Source organism: Haliaeetus albicilla, chromosome 31, assembly GCF_947461875.1.
Source record: "Haliaeetus albicilla chromosome 31, bHalAlb1.1, whole genome shotgun sequence".
Classification (NCBI taxonomy): Eukaryota; Metazoa; Chordata; class Aves; order Accipitriformes; family Accipitridae; genus Haliaeetus; species Haliaeetus albicilla.
In genome coordinates, this window is record NC_091513.1 from 606,017 (window position 1) to 632,630 (window position 26,614).

The 26,614-nt window shown below is 61.7% G+C and overlaps 2 protein-coding genes across 2 annotated transcripts; one reads left to right on the plus strand and one right to left on the minus strand.

Moving 5' to 3' along the window:
• Nucleotides 1-73: 73 nt before the first annotated feature.
• Nucleotides 74-23,151, minus strand: LOC138683114 (leucine-rich repeat LGI family member 4-like). Its single transcript, XM_069774640.1, has 9 exons — nucleotides 22,922-23,151; nucleotides 19,048-19,119; nucleotides 16,407-16,478; nucleotides 14,295-14,366; nucleotides 8,194-8,265; nucleotides 6,295-6,464; nucleotides 4,995-5,159; nucleotides 2,580-3,088; nucleotides 74-1,291 (listed from the first exon to the last, which is right to left on the minus strand). Exons 1-9 carry the CDS (start codon nucleotides 23,149-23,151, stop codon nucleotides 989-991), a joined length of 1,665 nt encoding a protein of 554 aa, XP_069630741.1. The 3' UTR covers nucleotides 74-988.
• On the plus strand, nucleotides 11,530-14,243 carry LOC138683096 (keratin-associated protein 10-1-like; the record flags this gene model as incomplete). Its single annotated transcript, XM_069774620.1, has 7 exons — nucleotides 11,530-11,563; nucleotides 12,063-12,153; nucleotides 12,504-12,702; nucleotides 12,745-12,817; nucleotides 12,902-12,915; nucleotides 14,066-14,139; nucleotides 14,171-14,243. Coding segments are annotated over 7 exons (558 nt in total), but the record flags the coding sequence as incomplete, so codon positions are not given.
• Nucleotides 23,152-26,614: the final 3,463 nt, after the last annotated feature.

The window sequence follows — 26,614 nt, forward strand, 5'->3', positions numbered from 1 at the left end:
CATTGGGTTAATGGTGCCCCTGAGGACATCGGGTAGATGGTGGCACCAGGAGGGGACAAGGTGACGTGGGGCGATGGTGGCATCGGGTTGTGGGTGGCCTTGGGTAGATGGTGGCACCAGGAGGGGACAAGGTGACGTGGGGGCGATGGTGGCATCAGGTTGATGGTGGCCTTGGGGACATTGGGTAGATGGTGGCACCAGGAGGGGACAAGGTGACATGGGGGTGATGGTGGCATTGGGTTGACGGTGGCCTTGGGGATGTCAAGTAGATGGTGGCACCAGGAGGGGACAAGGTGACGCGGGGGTGATGGTGACATCGGGTTGATGGTGGCCTTGGGTAGATGGTGGCACCAGGAGGTGACAAGGTGACGTGGGGGCGATGGTGGCATCAGGTTGATGGTGGCACCAGGAGGGGACAAGGTGACGTGGGGGCGATGGTGGCATCAGGTTGATGGTGGCCTTGGGGACATTGGGTAGATGGTGGCACCAGGAGGTGACAAGGTGATGTGGGGCCAATGGTGACACTGGGGACAGGGCTGGCGTGGGGCTAATGGTGATGCTGGGGACCATGTTGGGTGGATGGGGACACTGGGAAGGGCCAAGAGTGTCGTGAGTCGTTGGGGACAATCCGGTGACACCAGCAGGGGACGAGGTGCCGTGGCAGCTGACATCGCCACCTCCACAGCGACACGGTGGCCAGCGTCCCCAAGCCCGTGGTGGCCAACAACCCGTGTCCCTCAGGCACGCAGCTCCACGGCGATGTCACTGTTGATGTCCCCAACGAAGCGACGGTGGATGTCCCCGCATCCTTCGGGCACCCGGATCCACGCTGACGCGACGTCCCCGTGTCCTTCAAGCACCCAGCGACACGGTGGCCGATGTCCCCGCACCCCTCCGGCCGCAAAGGTCCCCGGTGACGCGATGCTCGACGTCCCCGTGTCCCCTCGAGGACCCGGTTCCACCCACGAGGTGCCGCTCGGGCGTCAACTCAAGACCCCAAGTCAACGGTGACGTGCCGGTAGATCTGGGTGGCCCCTTTGAAACTGGAGGCCACCAAAAAGTGACGGTGACCGAGGGACAGAGGGGCGAAGGCGCGGGGCGTGGCGGCCAAAAGCTCCTGGGTGGGCTCCAGGTGGCCACCGGCGCCCAGGCGGTAGACGCGGCTGGGGGCGTAGTCGTTGCCCAAGATCACGTAGCGTTGTCCGGCCAGCGCCAACGGTTGGAAGACCATCGAACCCCGCGCCGGCACCTGCTGCACCTCTCGGAACATGGAACCTTCCCAACGCATCACCTGGACGCAAGGAACGGTGGGAAGGGTTGGTGAGGGTGGTGGGGAGGACAGGAAGGTGAAGGTTGGGTGGTGGTCATCGTAGGGAAGTGTTGGGTTGGGTGGTGGGCGTCTTGGAAAGGGTTGGTTGGGTTCGATCATCATGGGAAGGGTTGGGTTGGGTGGTGGGCGTCTTGGAAAGGGTTGGTTGGGCTGAGATCATGGTGGGAAGGGTTGGGTTGGGTGGTGGGCATCTTGAAAAGGTTTGGTTGGGTTGTAGTCATCATGGGAAGTGTTGGGTTGGGTGGTGGACGTCTCGGAAAGGGTTGGTTGGGTTCGATCATCATGGGAAGGGTTGGGTTGGGTGGTGGGCGTCTTGGAAAGGGTTGGTTGGGCTGAGATCATGGTGGGAAGGGTTGGGTTGGGTGGTGGACGTCTTGGAAAGGGTTGGTTGTGTTGTAGTCATCATGGGAAGTGTTGGGTTGGGTGGTGGGCATCTTGAAAAGGGTTGGTTGGGTTGTAGTCATCATGGGAAGTGTTGGGTTGGGTGGTGGACATCTTGGAAAGGGTTGGTTGGGTTGAAGTCATGATGGGAAGGGTTGGGTGGTGGGCATCTTGGAAAGGGTTTTTTGGGTTCGATCATCATGGGAAGGGTTGTGTTGGGTGGTGGACATCTTGAAAAGGGTTGGTTGGGTTGTAGTCATCATGGGAAGGGTTGGGTTGGGTGGTGGACATCTTGGAAAGGGTTGGTTGGGCTGAGATCGTGGTGGGAAGGGTTGGGGGTGGTGGGCGTCTTCAAAAGGGTTGGTTGGGTTGTAGTCATCATGCGAAGGGTTGGGTTGGGTGGTGGACATCTTGGGAAGGGTTTTTTGGGTTCGTTCATGATGGGAAGCGTTGGGTTTGGTGGTGGACGTCTTGAAAAGGGTTGGTTGGGTTCGATCATCATGGGAAGGGTTGGGTTGGGTGGTGGACATCTTGAAAAGGTTTGGTTGGGTTGTAGTCATCATGGGAAGGGTTGGGTTGGGTGGTGGACGTCTTGGAAAGGGTTGGTTGGGTTGTGATCATGGTGGGAAGGGTTGGGTTGGGTGGTGGACATCTTGGGAAGGGTTAGTTGGGTTGTGATCATGATGGGAAGAGTTGGGTTCGTGGTGGTGACCCCCATGGACCCATGATGCTGGTGGCCCCCCATAACCACGTGATGATGATAGACCCCCAACGAACGTGCGATGACCCCCACAGACCCACGACCCTGGTGGGCCCCCGTGACCACGTAACGATGCCAGACCCACCCCGCCCGGCCCCGCCCCCTCACCTTGGCGTCGCCCAAGAAACGGGTCAAGCAGAGGAAGACGTGACCCCACAGCCGGAAGTGCTTGGCGGCGTAGACGTCGGGGACGTGGGGGATATCGGTGTGGGGGGCGAAGACCCCTCCGCTCCACCGGTAGACCAAGGGTCTCCGCGTGCCGCTGCAGACCACCAAAGCCGGTCGACCGCCCAACTCCAAAAATTCCAGGTGGGTGTCCCGGTGCCACGGCCGGAGAGCTTGGTGGGGGTAAAAACCCCGCCCCCCCCACCGGAAGAGGGTGCTGGTGCCACCTTTGGAGCTATCGGCCACCCCGAGGTACCAGTGACCTCCGAGGCGGGCGCTGGCCACCGCGTGGGGCCGTCGTAACCGTCCGTTGCCCAACGCCTGCAACCGGACGAAACGAGCGCCGGGACCACCGGCTCGGCGCCAGACGGCCGAACCGCCGCCCAGTTGGGCCACCACCACCACCAAGGCACCTCCCAGTTGCAGGGGGTGGCAGGCCACCGGCGACGAGCCTGTGGGGGGGACAAGGACACGGCGGGGGGGGGACACGTTAGGGAAAGGGCGTTTTGGGGAGTTTGTCGGCATTTTGGGAGGTTCTTCAGAACTTTTTGGGGGGTTTCCAGGGCATTTTTGGAGGTTCTCAGACCATTTTGGAGGTTCCTCAGACCATTTTGGGGGTCTTTCAGGGCATTTTTGGAGGTTCCTCAGACCATTTTGGGGGTCTTCCAGGGCATTTTGGAGGTTCCTCAGACCATTTTGGAGGTTCCTCAGACCGTTTTTGGGGTTCCTCAGACCATTTTTGGAGGTTCTCAGACCATTTTGGAGGTTCCTCAGACCATTTTTGGGGTCTTCCAGATAATTTTTTGAGGTTCCTCAGACCATTTTTGAGGTTCCTCAGACCATTTTTGGGGTCCTCCAGGGCATTTTTGGAGGTTCTCAGACCATTTTTGAGGTTCCTCAGACCATTTTGGGGGTCTTCCAGGGCATTTTTTGAGGTTCCTCAGACCATTTTTGGGTCCTCCAGGCCATTTTGGGGTGACAGCGTGGGTATAGAGTCCCCAAGGGCATTTTTGAGGACCTCCAGACGATTTTTGGAGGTTCCTCAGACCATTTTGGGGGTCTTCAAGGTCATTTTTTGAGGTTCCTCAGATCATTTTTGGGGTCTTCCAGACCATTTTGGGTTGAGAGTGTGGGTTTTGAGTCCCCAAGGGCATTTTTGAGGACTTCCAAGCCATTTTTTGAGGTTCCTCAGACCATTTTGGGGCCTTCAAGGTCATTTTTTGAGGTTCCTCAGATCATTTTGGGGGTCTTCCAGGCCATTTTGGGTTGACAGTGTGGGTTTTGAGTCCCCAAGGGCATTTTTGAGGACTTCAAGGCCATTTTTTGAGGTTCCTCAGACCATTTTGGGGGTCTTCCAGGTCATTTTGGAGGTTCCTCAGACCATCTTTGGGGTCCACCAGACCATTTTTGGGACCCCCTGCCCATTTTTTAGGTTCCTCAGACCATTTTTGGGGTCCTCCAGGTCCTTTTTGAGGTTCCTCAGATCATTTTTGGGGTCTTCTAGGCCATTTTGGGGTGACAGTGTGGGTTTTGAGTCCCCAAGGGCATTTTTGAGGACCTCCAGGCCATTTTTGGAGGTTCCTCAGACTATTTTTGAGGTTCCTCAGACCATTTTGGGGGTCTTCCAGACCATTTTTGAGGTTCCTCAGACCATTTTTGGGGTCCCCCAGGCCTTTTTTAGAGTGTTAGCGTTGGATTTGGGCTCCCCCAGGACATTTTTTGATGCTCATGCTATTTTTTGAGGTTCCTCAGATCATTTTTGGGGTCTTCTAGGCCATTTTGGGGTGACAGTGTGGGTTTTGAGTCCCCAAGGGCATTTTTGAGGACCTCCAGGCCATTTTTGGAGGTTCCTCAGACTATTTTTGAGGTTCCTCAGACCATTTTGGGGGTCTTCCAGACCATTTTTGAGGTTCCTCAGACCATTTTTGGGGTCCCCCAGGCCTTTTTTAGAGTGTTAGCGTTGGATTTGGGCTCCCCCAGGACATTTTTTGATGCTCATGCTATTTTTTGAGGTTCCTCAGACCATTTTTGGGGTCCTCCAGGCCATTTTTGGGTTGATAACATGGGTTTCGAGTCCCCAAGGGCATTTTTGAGGCCCTCTGGTCCATTTTTTGAGGTTCCTCAGACCATTTTTGAGGTGTCTCAGACCATTTTGGGGGTCCTCCAGGTCATTTTTGAGGTTCCTCAGACCATTTTTGGGGTCTTCCAGATCATTTTGGAGGTTCCTCAGCCCATTTTCGAAGTCGTTCAGCTCATTTCTGGACCCCTCCCCGACCGTTTTTGGACTCCCTCCCAAATCTTTTTTTTTTTTTCGGTTTTTCTCCATACCGGGCCGGCTTTTGGGATACTGGGACTCACCGTTGATGATGGTGGGGGCGCGGAATCGCCCGGCCAACTGGTCCCACTCCAAAAGGGCGCAGGCACCGGCGAAGGGTTGGGCCAGGGCCACCCCTGGGTGCCCCCCCAGGGCGAAGGGTTCGGCCGCCAGCGAGGAGAAGGGCAACGACTGGAAGGGGCGCAGCTCTGGCGGGGGGACACCCACCCCGGACACCCATCAGCTCCCAAATATCTGGGTGTCGTCGTCCCCCGACACCCCATCCACACATGCACACAGGGGAGGGGACCCAAATATTTGGGACTGGGGGGGGGGGCACCCAGGTGTCTGGGACTGGGGGGGCACCCAGATATTTGGGACTGGGGGGGCACCCAGGTGTTTGGGATGGGGGGGCACCCAGATATTTGGGATGGGGGGGACCCAAGTGTCTGGGACTGGGGGGCACCCAGGTATTTGGGATGGGGGGGAATCCAGATATTCGGGACTGGGGGGGCACCCAGGTGTCTGGGACTGGGGGGGCACCCAGGTATTTGGGATGGGGGGGGCCCAGGTGTCCAGGATGGGGGGATCCAGGTGTCTGGGACTGGGGGGGACCCAGATATTTGGGACTGGGGGGGCACCCAGGTGTTTGGGACTGGGGGGCACCCAGATATTTGGGATGGGGGGGGACCCAGGTGTCTGGGACTGGGGGGGCACCCAGATATTCGGGACTGGGGGGGGGCCCAGGTGTCCAGGATGGGGGGATCCAGGTGTTTGGGATTGGGGGGGCACCCAGATATTTGGGACTGGGGGGGGGGCACCCAGATATTTGGGATGGGGGGGGACCCAGGTGTCTGGGACTGGGGGGGCACCCAGATATTCGGGACTGGGGGGGGGGCCAGGTGTCCAGGATGGGGGGATCCAGGTGTTTGGGATTGGGGGGGCACCCAGATATTTGGGACTGGGGGGGGGGGCACCCAGATATTTGGGATGGGGGGGACCCAGGTGTCTGGGACTGGGGGGGCACCCAGATATTCGGGACTGGGGGGGGGCCCAGGTGTCCAGGATGGGGGGATCCAGGTGTTTGGGATTGGGGGGGCACCCAGATATTTGGGACTGGGGGGGGGACCCAGATATTTGGGATGGCGGGGGACCCAGGTGTCTGGGACTGGGGGGGCACCCAGATATTCGGGACTGGGGGGGGACCCAGGTGTCCAGGATGGGGGGATCCAGGTGTTTGGGATTGGGGGGGCACCCAGATATTTGGGACTGGGGGGGGATCCAGGTGTTTGGGACTGGGGGGGCACCCAGATATTTGGGGGGGGGGGGGGGGGGCCACCATACCGGAGACGAGGCAGTGGAAGTCGCGGGGTTGAAGCTGGGCCAGGGGGGTCCCCTGCCGGTGGGGGGGTCCCCGGCAGCGCCCCAATTCTCCGGGGGGGGTGACGCTCCCCAACCAGCTGATCAGCCAGCGCAGGTGACAGTCGCACTGGAAGGGGTTCCCCCGCAGGTCCCTGTCCCCCCCCCCAAATCCCAGCACCCTCAGGTGGGTGCTGGGGTCCCCCCCCCAGCACCCTCATGTCCCCCCACCCCTGGGTTGTGCCCCCACCCCGCCGTGGCTCGCTCCAGTTGCTCCCAGTACAGCCTAGGGGCTCCCAGTAAAGGCTTGTGGCCGCTGCGGTGTCACCCACGTCCCCCCGTGTCCCCCCATGTCCCCAAGTCCTCCATGACCCCCATATGTCCCCATGTCCCCCCACGTCCATATGTCCCCCCATGCCCCCCAACGTCCCCCATGTCCCCTGTGTCCCCATGTCCCCAAGTCCTCCATGACCCCAATGTCCCCCCATGTCCCCATGTCCCCCCATGTCCTCCATGTTCTCCATGTCACCCACATCCCCAAGTCCTCCATGTCCCCAATGTCCCCCCAATGTCCCCCTGTGTCCCCATGTCCCCACGTTCTCCATGTCCTCCCAATGTCCCCCATGTCCCCAATGTCCCCAAGACCTCCATGTCCCCCCATGTCCCCCTGTCCCCATGTCCCCAAGTCCCTCCATGTCCCCATGTCCCCAATGTCCCCATGTCCCCCATGTCCTCCATGTCCCCCATGTCCCCCATGTCCTCCATGTCCCCCAAGTCCCTCCATGTCCTCCATGTCCCCCAAGTCCCTCCATGTCCCCATGTCCCCAATGTCCCTCATGTCCCCAATGTCCCCCCATGTCCCCAAGTCCTCCATGTCCCCCAATGTCCCCCCATGTCCCCAATGTCCCTCCATGTCCCCCCATGTCCCCCTGTCCCCTTGTCCCCAAGTCCCCCCACGTCCCCAAGTCCTCCATGTCCCCATGTCCCCAATGTCCCCATGTCCCCCATGTCCTCCATGTCCCCCATGTCCCCAAGTCCTCCATGTCCCCAATGTCCCTCCATATCCCCCATGTCCCCCATGTCCTCCATGTCCCCCAAGTCCCTCCATGTCCCCATGTCCCCAATGTCCCTCATGTCCCCAATGTCCCCCCATGTCCCCAAGTCCTCCATGTCCCCCAATGTCCCCCCATGTCCCCAAGTCTTCCATGTCCCCATGTCCCCCGATGTCCCCCCATGTCCCCCTGTCCCCTTGTCCCCAAGTCCCCCCACGTCCCCAAGTCCTCCATGTCCCCCATGTCCCCCCATGTCCCCATGTCCCCAATGTCCCTCATGTCCCCAATGTCCCCCCACGTCCCCAAGTCCTCCATGTCCCCCAATGTCCCCCCATGTCCCCCTGTCCCCTTGTCACCATGTCCCCCCACGTCCCCAAGTCCTCCATGTCCCCCATGTCCCCCCATGTCCTCAATGTCCCCAAGTCCTCCATGTCACCCATGTCCCCCAATGTCCCCTCATGTCCCCAGTGTCCTCCATATCCCCAACGTCCCCATGTCCTCCATGTCCCCCCATGTCCCCAAGTCCTCCATGTCCCCCAATGTCCCCTCATGTCCCCAGTGTCCTCCATATCCCCAATGTCCCCATGTCCTCCATGTCCCCCCATGTCCCCAAGTCCTCCGTGTCCCCATATCCCCCATGTCCCCAATGTCCCCCATGTCCTCCATGTCCCCCCCATGTCCCCAAGTCCTCCATGTGCCCCAACATCCCCCCATGTCCTCAATGTCCCCCACGTCCCCATGTCCCTCCACGTCCCCTCCTCCCCTACATCCCCCCCCCCCCATGTCCCTCGTGTCCCCCCCCACCCCCCCCCCGTGTCCCCATGTCACCCACAGCTGGGTCAACGTCTCCAACCCCTGGAAGAGACCCCGGGGCAGCGTCTCCAGCCGGTTGTTGGCCAAACTCCTGCGGGGACATCAGGACATGGGGACATCAGGACAGGGGGACATCAGGACACGGGGACATCAGGACAGGGGGACACGGGGGTGGGGGGGGGGTCCCGTGGGGGCCCCCCAGGCTGTCCCCAGTGTCCCCAAGGTGGCCCAGCGTCTCCCCAGCTGTCCCCAGTATGACAAAGTTGTCCCAAAGGTGGCCCAGCGCGTCCCCAGGGGTGGCCCTAATGTCCCCGAGGTGTCCCTGAGGGGTCCCCAGTGTGTCCCAGTGTGTCCCAGTGTGTCCCCAGTGTCCCCAAGGGCATTCCCAGTGTCCCCAGTGTGTCCCCACTGTGTCCCCAGTGTCCCCAAGGGCCTTCCCAGTGTGCCTCAGTGTGTCCCAGTGTGTCCCCAGTGTCCCCAAGGGCATTCCCAGTGTCCCCAGTGTGTCCCAGTGTGTCCCCAGTGTGTCCCCAGTGTCCCCAAGGGCCTTCCCAGTGTCCCCAGTGTGTCCCAGTGTGTCCCCAGTGTCCCCAAGGGCATTCCCAGTGTCCCCAGTGTGTCCCAGTGTGTCCCCAGTGTCCCCAAGGGCATCCCCAGTGTGTCCCAATGTGTCCCAGTGTGTCCCAGTGTGTCCCAGTGTCCCCAGTGCGTCCCCAGTGTCCCCAAGGGCATCCCCAGTGTGTCCCAGTGTGTCCCCAGTGTGTCCCCAGTGCATCCCCAGTGTGTCCCCAGTGTGTCCCCAGTGTCTCCCAGGGTGTCCCTGGGCTGTTCCCAGTGTCCCCAGTGTGTCCCAGTGTGTCCCAGTGTGTCCCCAGTGTGTCCCCAGTGTCCCCAAGGGCATCCCCAGTGTGTCCCAGTGTGACTCCACTGTGTCCCCAAGGTATCCCCAGTGTCCCCAGTGTGTCCCAGTGTGTCCCAGTGTGTCCCCAGTGTCCCCAAGGGCATTCCCAGTGTCCCCAGTGTATCCCAGTGTGTCCCCAGTGTCCCCAAGGGCATCCCCAGTGTCCCCAGTGTGTCCCAGTGTGTCCCCAGTGTCCCCAAGGGCCTTCCCAGTGTCCCCAGTGTGTCCCAGTGTGTCCCCAGTGTCCCCAAGGGCATCCCCAGTATCCCCAGGGATGTCCCAGTGTGTCCCAGTGTGTCCCAGTGTGTCCCCACTGTGTCCCCAGTGTCCCCAAGGGCATCCCCAGTGTGTCCCAGTGTGTCCCAGTGTGTCCCAGTGTGTCCCCAGTGTCCCCAAGGGCCTTCCCAGTGTGTCCCAGTGTGTCCCAGTGTGTCCCAGTGTGTCCCCAGTGTCCCCAAGGGCATCCCCAGTGTCCCCAGTGTGTCCCAGTGTGTCCCCAGTGTCCCCAGTGTCCCCCAGGGTGTCCCTGGGCTGTTCCCAGTGTGTCCCAGTGTGCCCCAGTGTGTCCCCAGTGTCCCCAAGGGCCTTCCCAGTGTGTCCCAGTGTGTCCCCAGTGTCCCCAAGGGCCTTCCCAGTGTGTCCCAGTGTGCCCCAGTGTATCCCCAAGGGCCTTCCCAGTGTGTCCCAGTGTGTCCCCAGTGTCCCCAAGGGCATTCCCAGTGTCCCCAGTGTGTCCCAGTGTCCCCAGTGTGTCCCAGTGTGTCCCCAGTGTCCCCAAGGGCATCCCCAGTGTGTCCCAGTGTGTCCCCAGTGCATCCCCAGTGTCCCCAGTGTGTCCCCAATGTCCCCAGTGTGTCCCCAGTGTGTCCCCAGTGTCCTCAAGGGCCTTCCCAGTGTGTCCCAGTGTGTCCCAGTGTGTCCCAGTGTGTCCCCAAGGGCCTTCCCAGTGTGTCCCAGTGTGTCCCAGTGTGCCCCAGTGTGTCCCCAGTGTGTCCCCAGTGTCCCCAAGGGCCTTCCCAGTGTCCCCAGTGTGTCCCAGTGTGTCCCCAAGGGCCTTCCCAGTGTGTCCCAGTGTGTCCCCAGTGTCCCCAAGGGCCTTCCCAGTGTGTCCCAGTGTGACTCCACTGTGTCCCCAAGGGCCTTCCCAGTGTGTCCCAGTGTGTCCCAGTGTGACTCCACTGTGTCCCCAAGGGCATCCCCAGTGTCCCCAGTGTGTCCCCAGTGTCCCCCAGGGTGTCCCTGGGCTGTTCCCAGTGTCCCCAGTGTGTCCCAGTGCATCCCCAGTGACCCCAAGGGCATCCCCAATGTCCCCAGTGTGTCCCCAGTGTCCCCAAGGGCCTTCCCAGTGTGTCCCAGTGTGTCCCAGTGTGTCCCAGTGTGTCCCCAAGGGCCTTCCCAGTGTGTCCCAGTGTGTCCCAGTGTGTCCCCAGTGTCCCCAAGGGCCTTCCCAGTGTGTCCCAGTGTGTCCCAGTGTGTCCCAGTGTGTCCCCAAGGGCCTTCCCAGTGTGTCCCAGTGTGTCCCAGTGTGTCCCCAAGGGCCTTCCCAGTGTGTCCCAGTGTGTCCCAGTGTGCCCCAGTGTGTCCCCAGTGTGTCCCCAGTGTCCCCAAGGGCCTTCCCAGTGTCCCCAGTGTGTCCCAGTGTGTCCCCAAGGGCCTTCCCAGTGTGTCCCAGTGTGTCCCAGTGTGCCCCAGTGTGTCCCCAGTGTGTCCCCAGTGTCCCCAAGGGCATTCCCAGTGTCCCCAGTGTGTCCCAGTGTGTCCCCAGTGTCCCCAAGGGCATCCCCAGTGTGTCCCAATGTGTCCCAGTGTGTCCCAGTGTGTCCCAGTGTCCCCAGTGCGTCCCCAGTGTCCCCAAGGGCATCCCCAGTGTGTCCCAGTGTGTCCCCAGTGTGTCCCCAGTGCATCCCCAGTGTGTCCCCAGTGTGTCCCCAGTGTCTCCCAGGGTGTCCCTGGGCTGTTCCCAGTGTCCCCAGTGTGTCCCAGTGTGTCCCAGTGTGTCCCCAGTGTGTCCCCAGTGTCCCCAAGGGCATCCCCAGTGTGTCCCAGTGTGACTCCACTGTGTCCCCAAGGTATCCCCAGTGTCCCCAGTGTGTCCCAGTGTGTCCCAGTGTGTCCCCAGTGTCCCCAAGGGCATTCCCAGTGTCCCCAGTGTATCCCAGTGTGTCCCCAGTGTCCCCAAGGGCATCCCCAGTGTCCCCAGTGTGTCCCAGTGTGTCCCCAGTGTCCCCAAGGGCCTTCCCAGTGTCCCCAGTGTGTCCCAGTGTGTCCCCAGTGTCCCCAAGGGCATCCCCAGTATCCCCAGGGATGTCCCAGTGTGTCCCAGTGTGTCCCAGTGTGTCCCAGTGTGTCCCCACTGTGTCCCCAGTGTCCCCAAGGGCATCCCCAGTGTGTCCCAGTGTGTCCCAGTGTGTCCCAGTGTGTCCCCAGTGTCCCCAAGGGCCTTCCCAGTGTGTCCCAGTGTGTCCCAGTGTGTCCCAGTGTGTCCCCAGTGTCCCCAAGGGCATCCCCAGTGTCCCCAGTGTGTCCCAGTGTGTCCCCAGTGTCCCCAGTGTCCCCCAGGGTGTCCCTGGGCTGTTCCCAGTGTGTCCCAGTGTGCCCCAGTGTGTCCCCAGTGTCCCCAAGGGCCTTCCCAGTGTGTCCCAGTGTGTCCCCAGTGTCCCCAAGGGCCTTCCCAGTGTGTCCCAGTGTGCCCCAGTGTATCCCCAAGGGCCTTCCCAGTGTGTCCCAGTGTGTCCCCAGTGTCCCCAAGGGCATTCCCAGTGTCCCCAGTGTGTCCCAGTGTCCCCAGTGTGTCCCAGTGTGTCCCCAGTGTCCCCAAGGGCATCCCCAGTGTGTCCCAGTGTGTCCCCAGTGCATCCCCAGTGTCCCCAGTGTGTCCCCAATGTCCCCAGTGTGTCCCCAGTGTGTCCCCAGTGTCCTCAAGGGCCTTCCCAGTGTGTCCCAGTGTGTCCCAGTGTGTCCCAGTGTGTCCCCAAGGGCCTTCCCAGTGTGTCCCAGTGTGTCCCAGTGTGCCCCAGTGTGTCCCCAGTGTGTCCCCAGTGTCCCCAAGGGCCTTCCCAGTGTCCCCAGTGTGTCCCAGTGTGTCCCCAAGGGCCTTCCCAGTGTGTCCCAGTGTGTCCCCAGTGTCCCCAAGGGCCTTCCCAGTGTGTCCCAGTGTGACTCCACTGTGTCCCCAAGGGCCTTCCCAGTGTGTCCCAGTGTGTCCCAGTGTGACTCCACTGTGTCCCCAAGGGCATCCCCAGTGTCCCCAGTGTGTCCCCAGTGTCCCCCAGGGTGTCCCTGGGCTGTTCCCAGTGTCCCCAGTGTGTCCCAGTGCATCCCCAGTGACCCCAAGGGCATCCCCAATGTCCCCAGTGTGTCCCCAGTGTCCCCAAGGGCCTTCCCAGTGTGTCCCAGTGTGTCCCAGTGTGTCCCAGTGTGTCCCCAAGGGCCTTCCCAGTGTGTCCCAGTGTGTCCCAGTGTGTCCCCAGTGTCCCCAAGGGCCTTCCCAGTGTGTCCCAGTGTGTCCCAGTGTGTCCCAGTGTGTCCCCAAGGGCCTTCCCAGTGTGTCCCAGTGTGTCCCAGTGTGTCCCCAAGGGCCTTCCCAGTGTGTCCCAGTGTGTCCCAGTGTGCCCCAGTGTGTCCCCAGTGTGTCCCCAGTGTCCCCAAGGGCCTTCCCAGTGTCCCCAGTGTGTCCCAGTGTGTCCCCAAGGGCCTTCCCAGTGTGTCCCAGTGTGTCCCAGTGTGCCCCAGTGTGTCCCCAGTGTGTCCCCAGTGTCCCCAAGGGCATTCCCAGTGTCCCCAGTGTGTCCCAGTGTGTCCCCAGTGTCCCCAAGGGCATCCCCAGTGTGTCCCAATGTGTCCCAGTGTGTCCCAGTGTGTCCCAGTGTCCCCAGTGCGTCCCCAGTGTCCCCAAGGGCATCCCCAGTGTGTCCCAGTGTGTCCCCAGTGTGTCCCCAGTGCATCCCCAGTGTGTCCCCAGTGTGTCCCCAGTGTCTCCCAGGGTGTCCCTGGGCTGTTCCCAGTGTCCCCAGTGTGTCCCAGTGTGTCCCAGTGTGTCCCCAGTGTGTCCCCAGTGTCCCCAAGGGCATCCCCAGTGTGTCCCAGTGTGACTCCACTGTGTCCCCAAGGTATCCCCAGTGTCCCCAGTGTGTCCCAGTGTGTCCCAGTGTGTCCCCAGTGTCCCCAAGGGCATTCCCAGTGTCCCCAGTGTATCCCAGTGTGTCCCCAGTGTCCCCAAGGGCATCCCCAGTGTCCCCAGTGTGTCCCAGTGTGTCCCCAGTGTCCCCAAGGGCCTTCCCAGTGTCCCCAGTGTGTCCCAGTGTGTCCCCAGTGTCCCCAAGGGCATCCCCAGTATCCCCAGGGATGTCCCAGTGTGTCCCAGTGTGTCCCAGTGTGTCCCCACTGTGTCCCCAGTGTCCCCAAGGGCATCCCCAGTGTGTCCCAGTGTGTCCCAGTGTGTCCCCAGTGTCCCCAAGGGCATCCCCAGTGTGTCCCAGTGTGTCCCCAGTGCATCCCCAGTGTCCCCAGTGTGTCCCCAATGTCCCCAGTGTGTCCCCAGTGTGTCCCCAGTGTCCTCAAGGGCCTTCCCAGTGTGTCCCAGTGTGTCCCAGTGTGTCCCAGTGTGTCCCCAAGGGCCTTCCCAGTGTGTCCCAGTGTGTCCCAGTGTGCCCCAGTGTGTCCCAGTGTGCCCCCAGTGTCCCCAAGGGCCTTCCCAGTGTCCCCAGTGTGTCCCAGTGTGTCCCCAAGGGCCTTCCCAGTGTGTCCCAGTGTGTCCCAGTGTGTCCCAGTGTGACTCCACTGTGTCCCCAAGGGCCTTCCCAGTGTCCCCAGTGTGTCCCAGTGTGTCCCCAAGGGCCTTCCCAGTGTCCCCAGTGTGTCCCAGTGCATCCCCAGTGACCCCAAGGGCATCCCCAATGTCCCCAGTGTGTCCCCAGTGTGTCCCCAGTGTCCCCAAGGGCCTTCCCAGTGTCCCCAGTGTGTCCCAGTGTGTCCCCAAGGGCCTTCCCAGTGTGTCCCAGTGTGTCCCAGTGTGTCCCCAAGGGCCTTCCCAGTGTGTCCCAGTGTGTCCCAGTGTGCCCCAGTGTGTCCCCAGTGTCCCCAAGGGCCTTCCCAGTGTCCCCGGTGTGTCCCAGTGTGTCCCCAAGGGCCTTCCCAGTGTGTCCCAGTGTGTCCCAGTGTGTCCCCAGTGTCCCCAAGGGCCTTCCCAGTATGTCCCAGTATGTCCCAGTGTCACTCACAGGTAGAGCAGCCCCCGCAGCCCCCGCAGCGCCGTGGGGGCGATCGTCCCCACCTCGTTGTCCTCAATGAACCTGGGGACACCAGCACCTCTGCCACCACCAGTATATCCCAGTACAGCCCAGTCCCTCCCCACTTACCCCCCAGTACCTCCCATGCCCTCCCCAGTCTCCCCCGGTGTCTCCCAGTATACTCCAGTGCCCGCTGCTGGCCCTTCCAGGGCCTCCCAGTAAATCCCAGTGGCTCTCAGTGCCTCCCAGTATACTCCAGTGCACACTGGTGTCCCCCCCAGTAAATCCCAGTGGCCCCCACTGCCTCCCAGTGTACTCCAGTGCCCACTGGTGTCCCTCCCAGTACACCCCAGTGTCCCTTCCAGTGCCCCCCAGTAAATCCCAGTGGCCCTCAGTGCCTTCCAGTACACCCCAGTGTCCCTTCCAGTGCTCCCCAGTAAATCCCAGTGGCCCTCAGTGCCTTCCAGTACACCCCAGTATCCCTTCCAGTGCCCCCCAGTCCCAGTGCCCCCCTCATCCCCTGCCCAGTTTCTCCCAGTACAGCCCAGTCCCTCCCCACTTACCCCCCAGTACCTCCCATGCCCTCCCCAGTCTCTCCCAGTATACTCCAGTGCCCACTGGTGGCCCTCCCGGGGCCTCCCAGTAAATCCCAGTGGCCCTCAGTGCCTCCCAGTACACCCCAGTATCCCTTCCAGTGCCCCCCAGTCCCAGTGCCCCCCTCATCCCCTGCCCAGTTTCTCCCAGTACAGCCCAGTCCCTCCCCACTTACCCCCCAGTACCTCCCATGCCCTCCCCAGTCTCTCCCAGTATACTCCAGTGCCCACTGGTGGCCCTCCCGGGGCCTCCCAGTAAATCCCAGTGGCCCTCAGTGCCTCCCAGTACACCCCAGTATCCCTTCCAGTGCCCCCCAGTCCCAGTGCCCCCCTCATCCCCCACCCAGTTTTTCCCAGTACAGCCCAGCGTCCCCTCCAATCACTCCCTAGTGCCTCCCAGCCACCCTCACCAGTGCCTTCCAGTACATCCCATTACCCCCCAGTGCCTCCCAGTACAGCCCAGCGTCCCCCCGTGTCCCCTGCAGTCCCTCCCCAGTTCCCTCCCAGTCCCTTCCCAGTGCCTCCCAGTCCCCTCCCAGTGCCTCCCAGTTCCCTCCCAGTCCCTTCCCAGTGCCTCCCAGTCTCCTCCCAGTGCCTCCCAGTCCCCTCCCAGAGCCTCCCAGTGCCTCCCAGTCCCCTCCCAGTGCCTTCCAGTCCCCTCCCAGTGCCTCCCAGTTCCCTCCCAGTCCCCTCCCAGTGCCTCCCAGTCCCCTCCCAGTGCCTCCCAGTTCCCTCCCAGTCCCTTCCCAGTGCCTCCCAGTCCCCTCCCAGTGCCTTCCAGTTCCCTCCCAGTCCCTTCCCAGTGCCTTCCAGTCCCCTCCCAGTCCCCTCCCAGTCCCCTCCCAGTGCCTCCCAGTCTCCTCCCAGTGCCTCCCAGTCCCCTCCCAGTGCCTCCCAGTTCCCTCCCAGTCCCTTCCCAGTGCCTCCCAGTCCCCTCCCAGTGCCTCCCAGTCTCCTCCCAGTGCCTCCCAGTCCCCTCCCAGAGCCTCCCAGTGCCTCCCAGTCCCCTCCCAGTGCCTTCCAGTCCCCTCCCAGTCCCCTCCCAGTGCCTCCCAGTCCCCTCCCAGTGCCTCCCAGTTCCCTCCCAGTCCCTTCCCAGTGCCTCCCAGTCCCCTCCCAGTGCCTCCCAGTCTCCTCCCAGTGCCTCCCAGTCCCCTCCCAGAGCCTCCCAGTGCCTCCCAGTCCCCTCCCAGTGCCTTCCAGTCCCCTCCCAGTCCCCTCCCAGTGCCTCCCAGTCCCCTCCCAGTGCCTTCCAGTCCCCTCCCAGTGCCTCCCAGTTCCCTCCCAGTCCCTCCCAGTCCCCTCCCAGTGCCTCCCAGTTCCCTCCCAGTCCCTTCCCAGTGCCTCCCAGTCCCCTCCCAGTGCCTTCCAGTTCCCTCCCAGTCCCTTCCCAGTGCCTTCCAGTCCCCTCCCAGTGCCTTCCAGTCCCCTCCCAGTCCCCTCCCAGTCCCCTCCCAGTGCCTCCCAGTCTCCTCCCAGTGCCTCCCAGTCCCCTCCCAGTACTACTCACAAGTATTCCAGCAGCGCCAGCCCGGCAAAGGCCCCATCCCCGATGGTCCCCAGGCGCCCAGCAGTGACCAACCTGTGGGGACACCCCACTGCCACCCCTGGGGACACCCTGGAGGATCTCGGGGGACTTTGGGGACACTTCGGGGACCCCCCGGGGGCCTTGGGGACACCTTGGGGACCTTAAGGAGACCCTTGGAGGCACCATCGGGGGGCTTGGGGACACCATGGGGACCTTGGGGACATGGTGGGGACACCATGGGAACCTTGGGGACACCGTGGGGACATCATGGGGACATCGTGGGGACACCATGGGGACCTTGGGGACACGTTGGGGACATGTTGGGGATGGTGTGGGGACCTTGGGGACACCATGGGGACACCATGGGGACCTTGGGGACAGGTTGGGGATGGCGTGGGGACCTTGGGCACACCATGGGGACACCATGGGGACATCAGGGATGCATTGGAGATGGCATGAGGACCTTGGGGACACCATGGGGACCTCAGGGACATGCTGGGGATGGCATAGGGACGTTGGGGACATGTTGGGGATGGCATGGGGACCTTGGGAACACAATGGGGACACCATGGGGACAACATGGGGACCTCGGGGACATGTTGGGGACACCATGGGGACCTTGAGGACGCATTGGAGATGGCATGGGGACCTTGGGGACAGCATGTGGACATCATGGGGACCTCAGGGACATGGTGGGGATGGTGTGGGGACCTTGGGGACACCATGGGGACACCATGGGGACCTCGGGGACGTGTTTGGGACACCATGGGGACCTTGGGGACACCATGGGGACCTTGGGGACACGTTGGGGATGGCATGGGGACATGTTGGGGACATGTTGGGGATGGTGTGGGGACCTTGGGGACACCATGGGGACACCATGGGGACCTCGGGGACGCATTGGAGATGGCATGGGGACCTTGGGGACACCATGGGGACACCATGGGAACCTTGGGGACATGTTGGGGATGACAGTGGGGATCTTGGGGACACCATGGGGACACCATGGGGACCTCGGGGACGTGTTTGGGACACCATGGGGACCTTGGGGATGCATTGGGGATGGCATGGGGACCTTGGGGACACCATGGCGACCTTGGGGACACGTTGGGGATGGCATGGGGACATGTTGGGGATGGTGTGGGGACCTTGGGGACACCATGGGGACCTTGGGGACATGGTGGGGACACCATGGGGACACCATGGGGACCTTGAGGACATGGTGGGGACACCATGGGGACCTTGGGAACATGGCGGGGATGGCAGTGGGGACCTTGGGACACGTTGGGGACACCATGGGGACCTTGGGGACACCATGGGGACACCATGGGGACCTTGGGGACATTGTGGGGATGGCGTGGGGACCTTGAGGACACCATGGGGACACCATGGGAACCTTGGGGACATGTTGGGGATGACAGTGGGGACCTTGGGGACACCATGGGGACACCATGGGGACCTCGGGGACGTGTTTGGGACACCATGGGGACCTTGGGGATGCATTGGGGATGGCATGGGGACCTTGGGGACACCATGGCGACCTTGGGGACACGTTGGGGATGGCATGGGGACATGTTGGGGACATGTTGGGGATGGTGTGGGGACCTTGGGGACACCATGGGGACACCATGGGGACCTCGGGGATGCATTGGAGATGGCATGGGGACCTTGGGGACACCATGGGGACACCATGGGGACCTCGGGGACAGTTGGGGATGGCATGGGGACCTTGGGGACATGGTGGGGATGGCAGCGGGGACCTTGGGGACGCCATGGGGACCTTGGGGACATGGTGGGGACACCACGGGGACCTCAGGGGCATGCTGGGGATGGCATAGGGACGTTGGGGACATGTTGGGGACACCATGGGGACCTTAGAGACACCGTGGGGACACCATGGGGACCTTAGGGATGGCATGGGGACCTTGGGGACATGGTGGGGATGGTGTGGGGACCTTGGGGACATGTTGGGGACACCATGGGGACCTCGGGGACGCATTGGAGATGGCATGGGGACCTTGGGGACACCATGGGGACACCATGGGGACAACATGGGGACCTCGGGGACATGTTGGGGACACCATGGGGACCTTGGGGACAGCATGTGGACATCATGGGGACCTCAGGGACATGGTGGGGATGGCGTGGGGACCTTGGGGACACCATGGGGACACCATGGGGACCTTGGGGACATTGTGGGGATGGCGTGGGGACCTTGAGGACACCATGGGGACACCATGGGAACCTTGGGGACATGTTGGGGATGACAGTGGGGACCTTGGGGACACCATGGGGACCTTGGGGACACGTTGGGGATGGCATGGGGACATGTTGGGGATGGTGTGGGGACCTTGGGGACACCATGGGGACCTTGGGGACATGGTGGGGACACCATGGGGACCTTGGGGACACCATGGGGACCTTGAGGACATGGTGGGGACACCATGGGGACCTTGGGGACACCATGGGGACCTTGGGAACATGGCGGGGATGGCAGTGGGGACCTTGGGACACGTTGGGGACACCATGGGGACCTTGGGGACACCATGGGGACACCGATGGGACAGGGTGGGGACCTTGGGGACACGTTGGGGACACGTTGGGGACACGTTGGGGACCTTACAGCAGCTGCAGGGCCGGGGTGTCACGGAAGCTGCCCTCGCCCAGGACATCGATGTGCCACCGCACCAGGGACCTGCAAACGGGACTGAACTGGGCCAAACTGGGCCAGACTGGGGGAAACAGGTGTCGAACTGGGCTCAACTGGGACAAAAAGAGTTCTGAACTGGGCTGAACTGGGAGAGGGCAGGACCAAATTGGGCTAAACTAGGACAGAATGTTCCCGAACTGGGACAAAATGTTCCCGAACTGGGACAACATGTTCCTGAACTGGGCTAAACTGGACCAAACCAGGACCAAACTGGGCCAAATCAGCCCTGAACTGGGCTAAACTGGGGGAAATGAGAGTTAACTGGGCCAAACTGGGCCAAACCAGTGACAGACTGGGCCAGACCAGGGCCAAGCTGGGCCAAACCAGTCCTGAGCTAGTCTAAACTGGGAGAAACGAGAACTAAACTGGGCCAAACTGGGCCAAACCAGTGCCAGACTCAGACAAACTGGACCAAACCAAGACCAGACTGGGCCAAATCAGCCCTGAACTGGGCTAAACTGGGAGAAACAAGGGCTAAACTGCGCCAAACCAGTGACAGACCAGGCCAAACTCCTGAACTGGGAGAAACCAGGGCTAAACTGGTCCAAACCAAGGCCAGACTGGGTCAAACTCAAACTGGGCCAACCCGGTCCCAAACTGCTCTAAACTGGGAGAAACCAGTGACAGACCAGGCCAAACCCATCCTGAACTGGGAGAAACCAGGGCTAAACTGGGGGAAAATGGTCCAAACCAGTGCCAGACTGGGCCAAACCCAAACTGGGTGAAACTGGGCCAATCCAGTCCCAAACTGCTCTAAACTGGGAGAAACCAAGGCTAAACTGGGCCAAGCTAGTCCCAAACTGGGATAAACTGGGATAAACCAGGGCTAAACTGGACCAAACCAGGATCAAACTGGTCCAAACCCATCCTGAACTGGTCTAAACTGGGAAGAAGCGGGGCAAAACTGGGCTAAACTGTGCCAATGCAGTCCTAAACTGGGAGAAACCAGGGCTAAACTGGGCTAAACCAGTACCAAACTGGGAGAAAACAGCCCAAACCAAACCACTCCTAAACTGGGAGAAACCAGAGCTAAACCAGTCCTGAACTGGGCTGAACTGGGAGAAACCAGGGCTAAACCAGTCCTGAACTGGGCTAAACTGTGCCAATGCAGCCCTAAACTGGGAGAAACCAGGGCTAAACCAGTACCAAACTGGGAGAAACCAGCCCAAACCACTCCTAAACTGGGAGAAACCAGAGCCAAACCAGTCCTGAACTGGGCTAAACTGGGAGAAACCAGGGCTAAACTGGGCTAAACCAGTACCAAACTGGGAGAAACCAGCCCAAACCACTCCTAAACTGGGAGAAACCAGAGCCAAACCAGTCCTGAACTGGGCTAAACTGGGAGAAACCAGGGCTAAACTGGGCTAAACCAGTACCAAACTGGGAGAAAACAGCCCAAACCAAACCACTCCTAAACTGGGAGAAACCAGAGCCAAACCAGTCCTGAACTGGGCTAAACTGGGAGAAACCAGGGCTAAACTGGGCTAAACCAGTACCAAACTGGGAGAAAACAGCCCAAACCAAACCACTCCTAAACTGGGAGAAACCAGAGCCAAACCAGTCCTGAACTGGGCTAAACTGGGAGAAACCAGAGCTAAACCAGTCCTGAACTGGGCTAAACTGTGCCAATGCAGTCCTAAACTGGGAGAAACCAGGGCTAAACTGGGCTAAACCAGTACCAAACTGGGAGAAAACAGCCCAAACCACTCCTAAACTGGTTGAAACCAGAGCCAAACCAGTCCTGAACTGGGCTAAACTGGGAGAAACCAGAGCCAAACCAGTCCTGAACTGGGCTAAACTGGTTGAAACCAGAGCCAAACCAGTCCTGAACTGGGCTAAACTGTGCCAATGCAGTCCTAAACTGGGAGAAACCAGGGCCAAACTGGGCTAAACCAGTACCAAACTGGGAGAAAACAGCCCAAACCACTCCTAAACTGGTTGAAACCAAAGCCAAACCAGTCCTAAACTGGGCTAAACTGGGAGAAACCAGAGCCAAACCAGTCCTGAACTGGGCTAAACTGGGAGAAACCAGAGCCAAACCAGTCCTGAACTGGGCTAAACTGGGAGAAACCAGAGCTAAACCAGTCCTGAACTGGGCTAAACTGGTTGAAACCAGAGCCAAACCAGTCCTGAACTGGGCTAAACTGTGCCAATGCAGTCCTAAACTGGGAGAAACCAGGGCCAAACTGGGCTAAACCAGTACCAAACTGGGAGAAAACAGCCCAAACCACTCCTAAACTGGTTGAAACCAAAGCCAAACCAGTCCTAAACTGGGCTAAACTGGGAGAAACCAGAGCCAAACCAGTCCTGAACTGGGCTAAACTGGTTGAAACCAGAGCCAAACCAGTCCTGAACTGGGCTAAACTGGGAGAAACCAGAGCCAAACCAGTCCTGAACTGGGCTAAACTGGTTGAAACCAGAGCCACACCAGTCCTGAACTGGGCTAAACTGGGAGAAACCAGAGCTAAACCAGTCCTGAACTGGGCTAAACTGGTTGAAACCAGAGCCAAACCAGTCCTGAACTGGGCTAAACTGGGAGAAACCAGAGCTAAACCAGTCCTGAACTGGGCTAAACTGGTTGAAACCAGAGCCAAACCAGTCCTGAACTGGGCTAAACTGGGAGAAACCAGAGCTAAACCAGTCCTGAACTGGGCTAAACTGGTTGAAACCAGAGCCAAACCAGTCCTGAACTGGGCTAAACTGGGAGAAACCAGAGCTAAACCAGTCCTGAACTGGGCTAAACTGGTTGAAACCAGAGCCAAACCAGTCCTGAACTGGGCTAAACTGGGAGAAACCAGAGCTAAACCAGTCCTGAACTGGGCTAAACTGGTTGAAACCAGAGCCAAACCAGTCCTGAACTGGGCTAAACTGGGAGAAACCAGAGCTAAACCAGTCCTGAACTGGGCTAAACTGGGCAAAACCAGCCCCATACTCCCCCCCACCCCCTCCCCAGCCCCCCCCCCCGCCCACTGGTCCCAGTCCCACCCCCGCACTGGTCCCAGTCCCTTCCCGCGCAGGAGGAGGGGGAGGGCGGGGCTTCCCGGGATGACGTCAGGGGTGCCCACGGCGGGGGGCGGGGCTTCTGGGGGGGGGAATCCCATGGGGTGGGGGGGGTCCTGGGGGGGGTTCCCATGGGTGGGGGGGTCCCATGGGGGGGGTCCCAAGGGTGGGGGGGTCTCATGGGGGGGTCCCATGGGTGGGGCGTCCCATAGGTGGGGGGGGGTCCCATGGGGGGGGGTCCCATAGGGGGGTCCTATGGGTGGGGGGGGGTCCCTTTGGGGGGGTCCCATGGGTGGGGGGGTCCCATAGGTGGGGGGGGGGTCCCACGGGGGGGGTCCCATAGGGGGGTCCTATGGGGGGGGGTTCCATGGGTGGGGGTCCCAAGGGGGGGGGGGTCTCATGGGTGGGTGGGCTCCATGGGGGGGTCCTATGGGTGGGGGGGAGTCCCATTGGGGGGGTCCCATGGGTGGGGGGGGGGGCCAGAGGGGGCGATCCCATGAATTTCCCAGACAAGGGGGGGGGGGTCAGTCCCATGGGTGGGGGGTCCCATAGGGGGGGGTCCTATGGGGGGGGGTGTCCCATGGGTGGGGGTCCCATGGGGGGGGTCCCATAGGGGGGGTCCTATGGGTGGGGGGGGGTTCCATGGGGGGGGTCCTATGGATGGGGGGGGGGGGGTCCCATGGGTGGGGGGGGTCACATGGGGGGGTCCCCATTGGTGGGGTTCCCAAGGGTGGGGGGGTCCCATGGGTGGGGGGGGGGTTGATGGGTGGGGGGGGGCGTCACTCACAGCGTAGCCAGGCGGGGGGGCAGCCCCCGGGGCAGCCCAGCCCCCCCCCGGCAAAGAGCCCCCTCTCGGTCACAGTCGCACCCCCCCGGACAGTTTTTGCCCCCCCGGATACCCCCCCCTAAAAAAAAACTACCCCCCCCTCCCGGAATAACCCCCCCAGTTCCTCCCAGTCCGACCAGTAAGAGAAAGAACAGGAGTGGGGGGGCCCCGCATCCCCCCCCCACCTCCATGGCCACCCCCTCCCCTTCCTAAATGCCCCCCCCCGAAATCTGCCCCCCTTTAAATCTGCCCCCCCTCAAATCTGCCCCCCCCAAATTTGCCCCCCCTAAATTTACCCCCTCCCAAATCTGCCCCCCCTCGAAAATCTGCCCCCCCAAATCTACCCCCCCAAATACCCCCTAAAACTGACCCCCCCAAAAAACCCTACAACTGCCCCCCCAAATTTGCCCCCCCCAAACTGCCCCCCCAAACCTACCCCCCAAATCTACCCCCCTCCCAAATCTACCCCCCAAATACCCCCCTAAAACTGACCCCCCCAAAAAAAACCCCTCCAAACTACCCCCCCAAATTTACCCCCCCAAACCACCCTCCCAAATTTACCCCCCCAAATCCCCCCCGCCCAAACTACCCCCCCAAAAAAACCGCCCCCCCCAAAATTTCCCCCCCCAATTTCCCCCCCCGCCCAAAATCCCCCCCCAATTTCCCCCCACCCAAAATTGCCCCCCCCAAATTTACCCCCCCAAACTACCCCCCCCAATCCGCCCCCCCCAAATACCCCCTTCAAACCGACCCCCCCCCTTCCAAACTGCCCCCCCCACCCCAAAAAATCAGCCCCCCCCCCCCCCAAAAAAAATTTTTCCAATCTCGGCTGCGGCGCTGCCGATCGTAGCGGAGGGGGTGGGCGTGGCCGAGTGGGCGTGGCCCAAGGGCTTGGCCCCGCCCCCTTTAAGCCTCTTGGCCCCGCCCCCTCCCGGGACAAAGGCGCCGCTGTGGGTCCCCTGGCGCGAGGCCAAGGGAGGGGACAGAGGGGACCTTGTGCTGGGAGGCACTGGGGGGTTACTGGGAGGCACTGGTGAGGTAGTGGAGGAAGTGGGTGGGGGAAGGGGGGGGTCCTAGGGGGGGACTGGGAGGCGCTGGGGGGGACTGGGAGGCGCTGGGGGGGTATGGGAGGGGCGCTGGGGGGTTACTGGGAGGTACTGGGAGGTACTGGAGGGGTTACTGGGAGTTCCTGGGGGGACTGGAGTTGCTGGGGGATATGGGAGAGGTGCTGGGGGGTTACTGGGACGTTACTGGGAGGCAGTGGGAGGGTACTGGGGCGTTACTGGGAGGCACTGGGAGGAAATGGGACGTTACTGGGAGGCACTGGGAGGTACTGGGAGGAAATGGGGGGCTCTGGGAGGGTTACTGGGAGTTCCAGGGGGCAGGGTGGGGTACTGGGGAGTTAAGCTGGGGGTAAGGGGGTATGGGGGGCGCTGGGGAGGCACTGGGGAGTTACTGGGAGGCACTGGTGAGGTATGTGGGAGGCAGTGGGGGGTTTCTAGGGGGGTTACTGGGGGTTACTGGGAGTTGCTGGGGGGGACTGGGAATTACTGGGGGGTATGGGAGAGACGCTAGGGGGGGGCGCTGGGGGGTTACTGGGAGACACTGGGAGGTACTGGGGAGGTGGTGGGAGGAAGTGGGGGGCTCTGGGGGGGTTACTGGGAGTTCCTGGGGGGGACTGGGAGTTGCTGGGGGGTATTTGAGAGGTGCTGGGGGGGCGCTGGGGGGTTACTGGGACGTTACTGGGAGGCACTGGGAGGTACTGGGACGTTACTGGGAGGCACTGGAGGGAAATGGGAGGAAATGGGGGGCTCTGGGGGGGTTACTGGGAGTTCCTGGGGGGGACTGGGAGGTTGCTGGGGGGTATTTGAGAGGTGCTGGTGAAGCACTGGGAGGTTACTGGGAGGCACTGGGAGGTACTGGGGAGGTGGTGGGAGGCAGTGAGGGAATACCTAGGGGGGACTGGGAGTTCCCAGGGGGGACTGGGAGTTACTGGGGGGTATGGGAGGGGCGCTGGGGAGGCACTGGGGAGTTACTGGGAGGCACTGGTGAGGTAGTGGGAGGCAGTGGGGGGGTTCTAGGGGGGTTACTGGGGGTTACTGGGAGTTGCTGGGGGGGACTGGGAATTACTGGGGGGTATGGGAGAGGCGCTGTGGTGGCACTGGGGTGTTACTGGGAGGTACTGGTGAGGTACTGGTGAAGTAGTGGGAGGCAGTGGGGGACTCGGGGGGGTCCCTGGGGGGGTACTGGGAGTTACTGGGAGGTATGTGGGATGTGCTGGGGAGGCACTGGGAGGTTACTGGGAGGTACTGGTGAGGTAGTGGGAGGTAGTGGGAGGAAGTAGGGGGGTTCCCAGGGGGGTACTGGGAGGCACTGGGGGGGACTGGGAGTTGCTGGGGGGTATGGGAAAGGCACTGGCGTGTCACCGGGGGGTTACTGGGAGGCACTGGGAGTTCCTGGGGGACAGTGGGGGCTACTGGGAGTTACTGGGGGGGTCATGTGGGTCGTGCTGGGGATGCACTGGGGGGTTACTGGGAGGTACTGGTGAGCTACTGGGAGGCAGTGGGGGACTCTGGGGGGCAGTGGGAGGTACTGGGAGTTGCTGGGGGGTAAATGGGAGGCACTGGGAGTTACTGGGAGGCAACTGGAGGCACTGGGAGTTACTGGGAGTGGTACTGGGGAGGTTACTGGGAGGCACTGGGAACTACTGGTGGAGTCACTGGGGGTCACAGGGAGGCACTGGGGTTACTGGTGGGTCACTGGGAGCTACTGGCGAGCACTGGGGCTTACTGGTGGAGGTGCAGGGAGGAACTGGGAGCTACTGGCGGCTTACTGGTGGAGTCACTGGGGGGTTACTGGGGGAGGCACTAGGGATACTGGGGGGGCACTGGGGGTTACTGGGGAGGCACTAGGGTTACTGGGGTTACTGGGGAGGCACTGGGGGGTTACTGGGGAGGCACTGGGGGGGTTACTGGGGGCAACACTGGGGTTACTGGGGGGGCACTGGGGGTTACTGGGGCAACACTGGGGTTACTGGGGACATACTGGGGTTAGTGGGGTGTACTGGGGGGGCACTGGGGTTACTGGGGACGCACTGGGCTTACTGGGGGTTACTGGGGGGGGCACTGGGGGGTTTACTGGGGCAACACTGGGGTTACTGGGGGGGCACTGGGAGGTTACTGGGAGGTTACTGGGGGGTTACTGGGGACACACTGGGGTTAGTGGGGGGACACTGGGCTTACTGGGGGTTACCCAGGGGGGTACTGGGCTTACTGGGGGAACACTGGGCTTACTGGGGGTTACTGGGAGGGGGACACTGGGAGCTCCCAGCAAGCACTGGGACTTACTGGGAAGCTGCAGGGAGGAACTGGGAGCTACTGGAGGTCACAGGGACACACCGGGGGGGGGGGGGACACACGACACCAGTGTTACTGGGGCAGTACTGGAATGTCTGGGCCTTACTGGGAGGGGGGGGGGGTGTTACTGGGGAGGGCGTTACTGGGAGGGGTGGGGGGGCCGTTACTGGGCTTACTGGCCTGTTACTGGCCTGTTACTGGGAGGGGGACCCAGGTTACTGGGGGGGGGCACTGGGGGGGTTACTGGGGAGCCACTGGGGTTAGTGGGGTGTACTGGAGGGGCACTGGGGTTACTGGG

Coding starts and splice junctions, on each gene's coding strand:
- LOC138683114 (XM_069774640.1), bottom strand. CDS start 23,151: ATGGAGGTGGGGGGGGGATGCGGGGCCCCCCCACTCCTGTTCTTTCTC. Junction 8,266..14,294: donor CTGCGGGGGCTGCTCTACCT/GTGAGTGACACT, acceptor ATGTCCCCGCAG/GAGTTTGGCCAACAACCGGC. Junction 6,465..8,193: donor TTGGAGACGTTGACCCAGCT/GTGGGTGACATG, acceptor GGGGGGGGACAG/GGACCTGCGGGGGAACCCCT.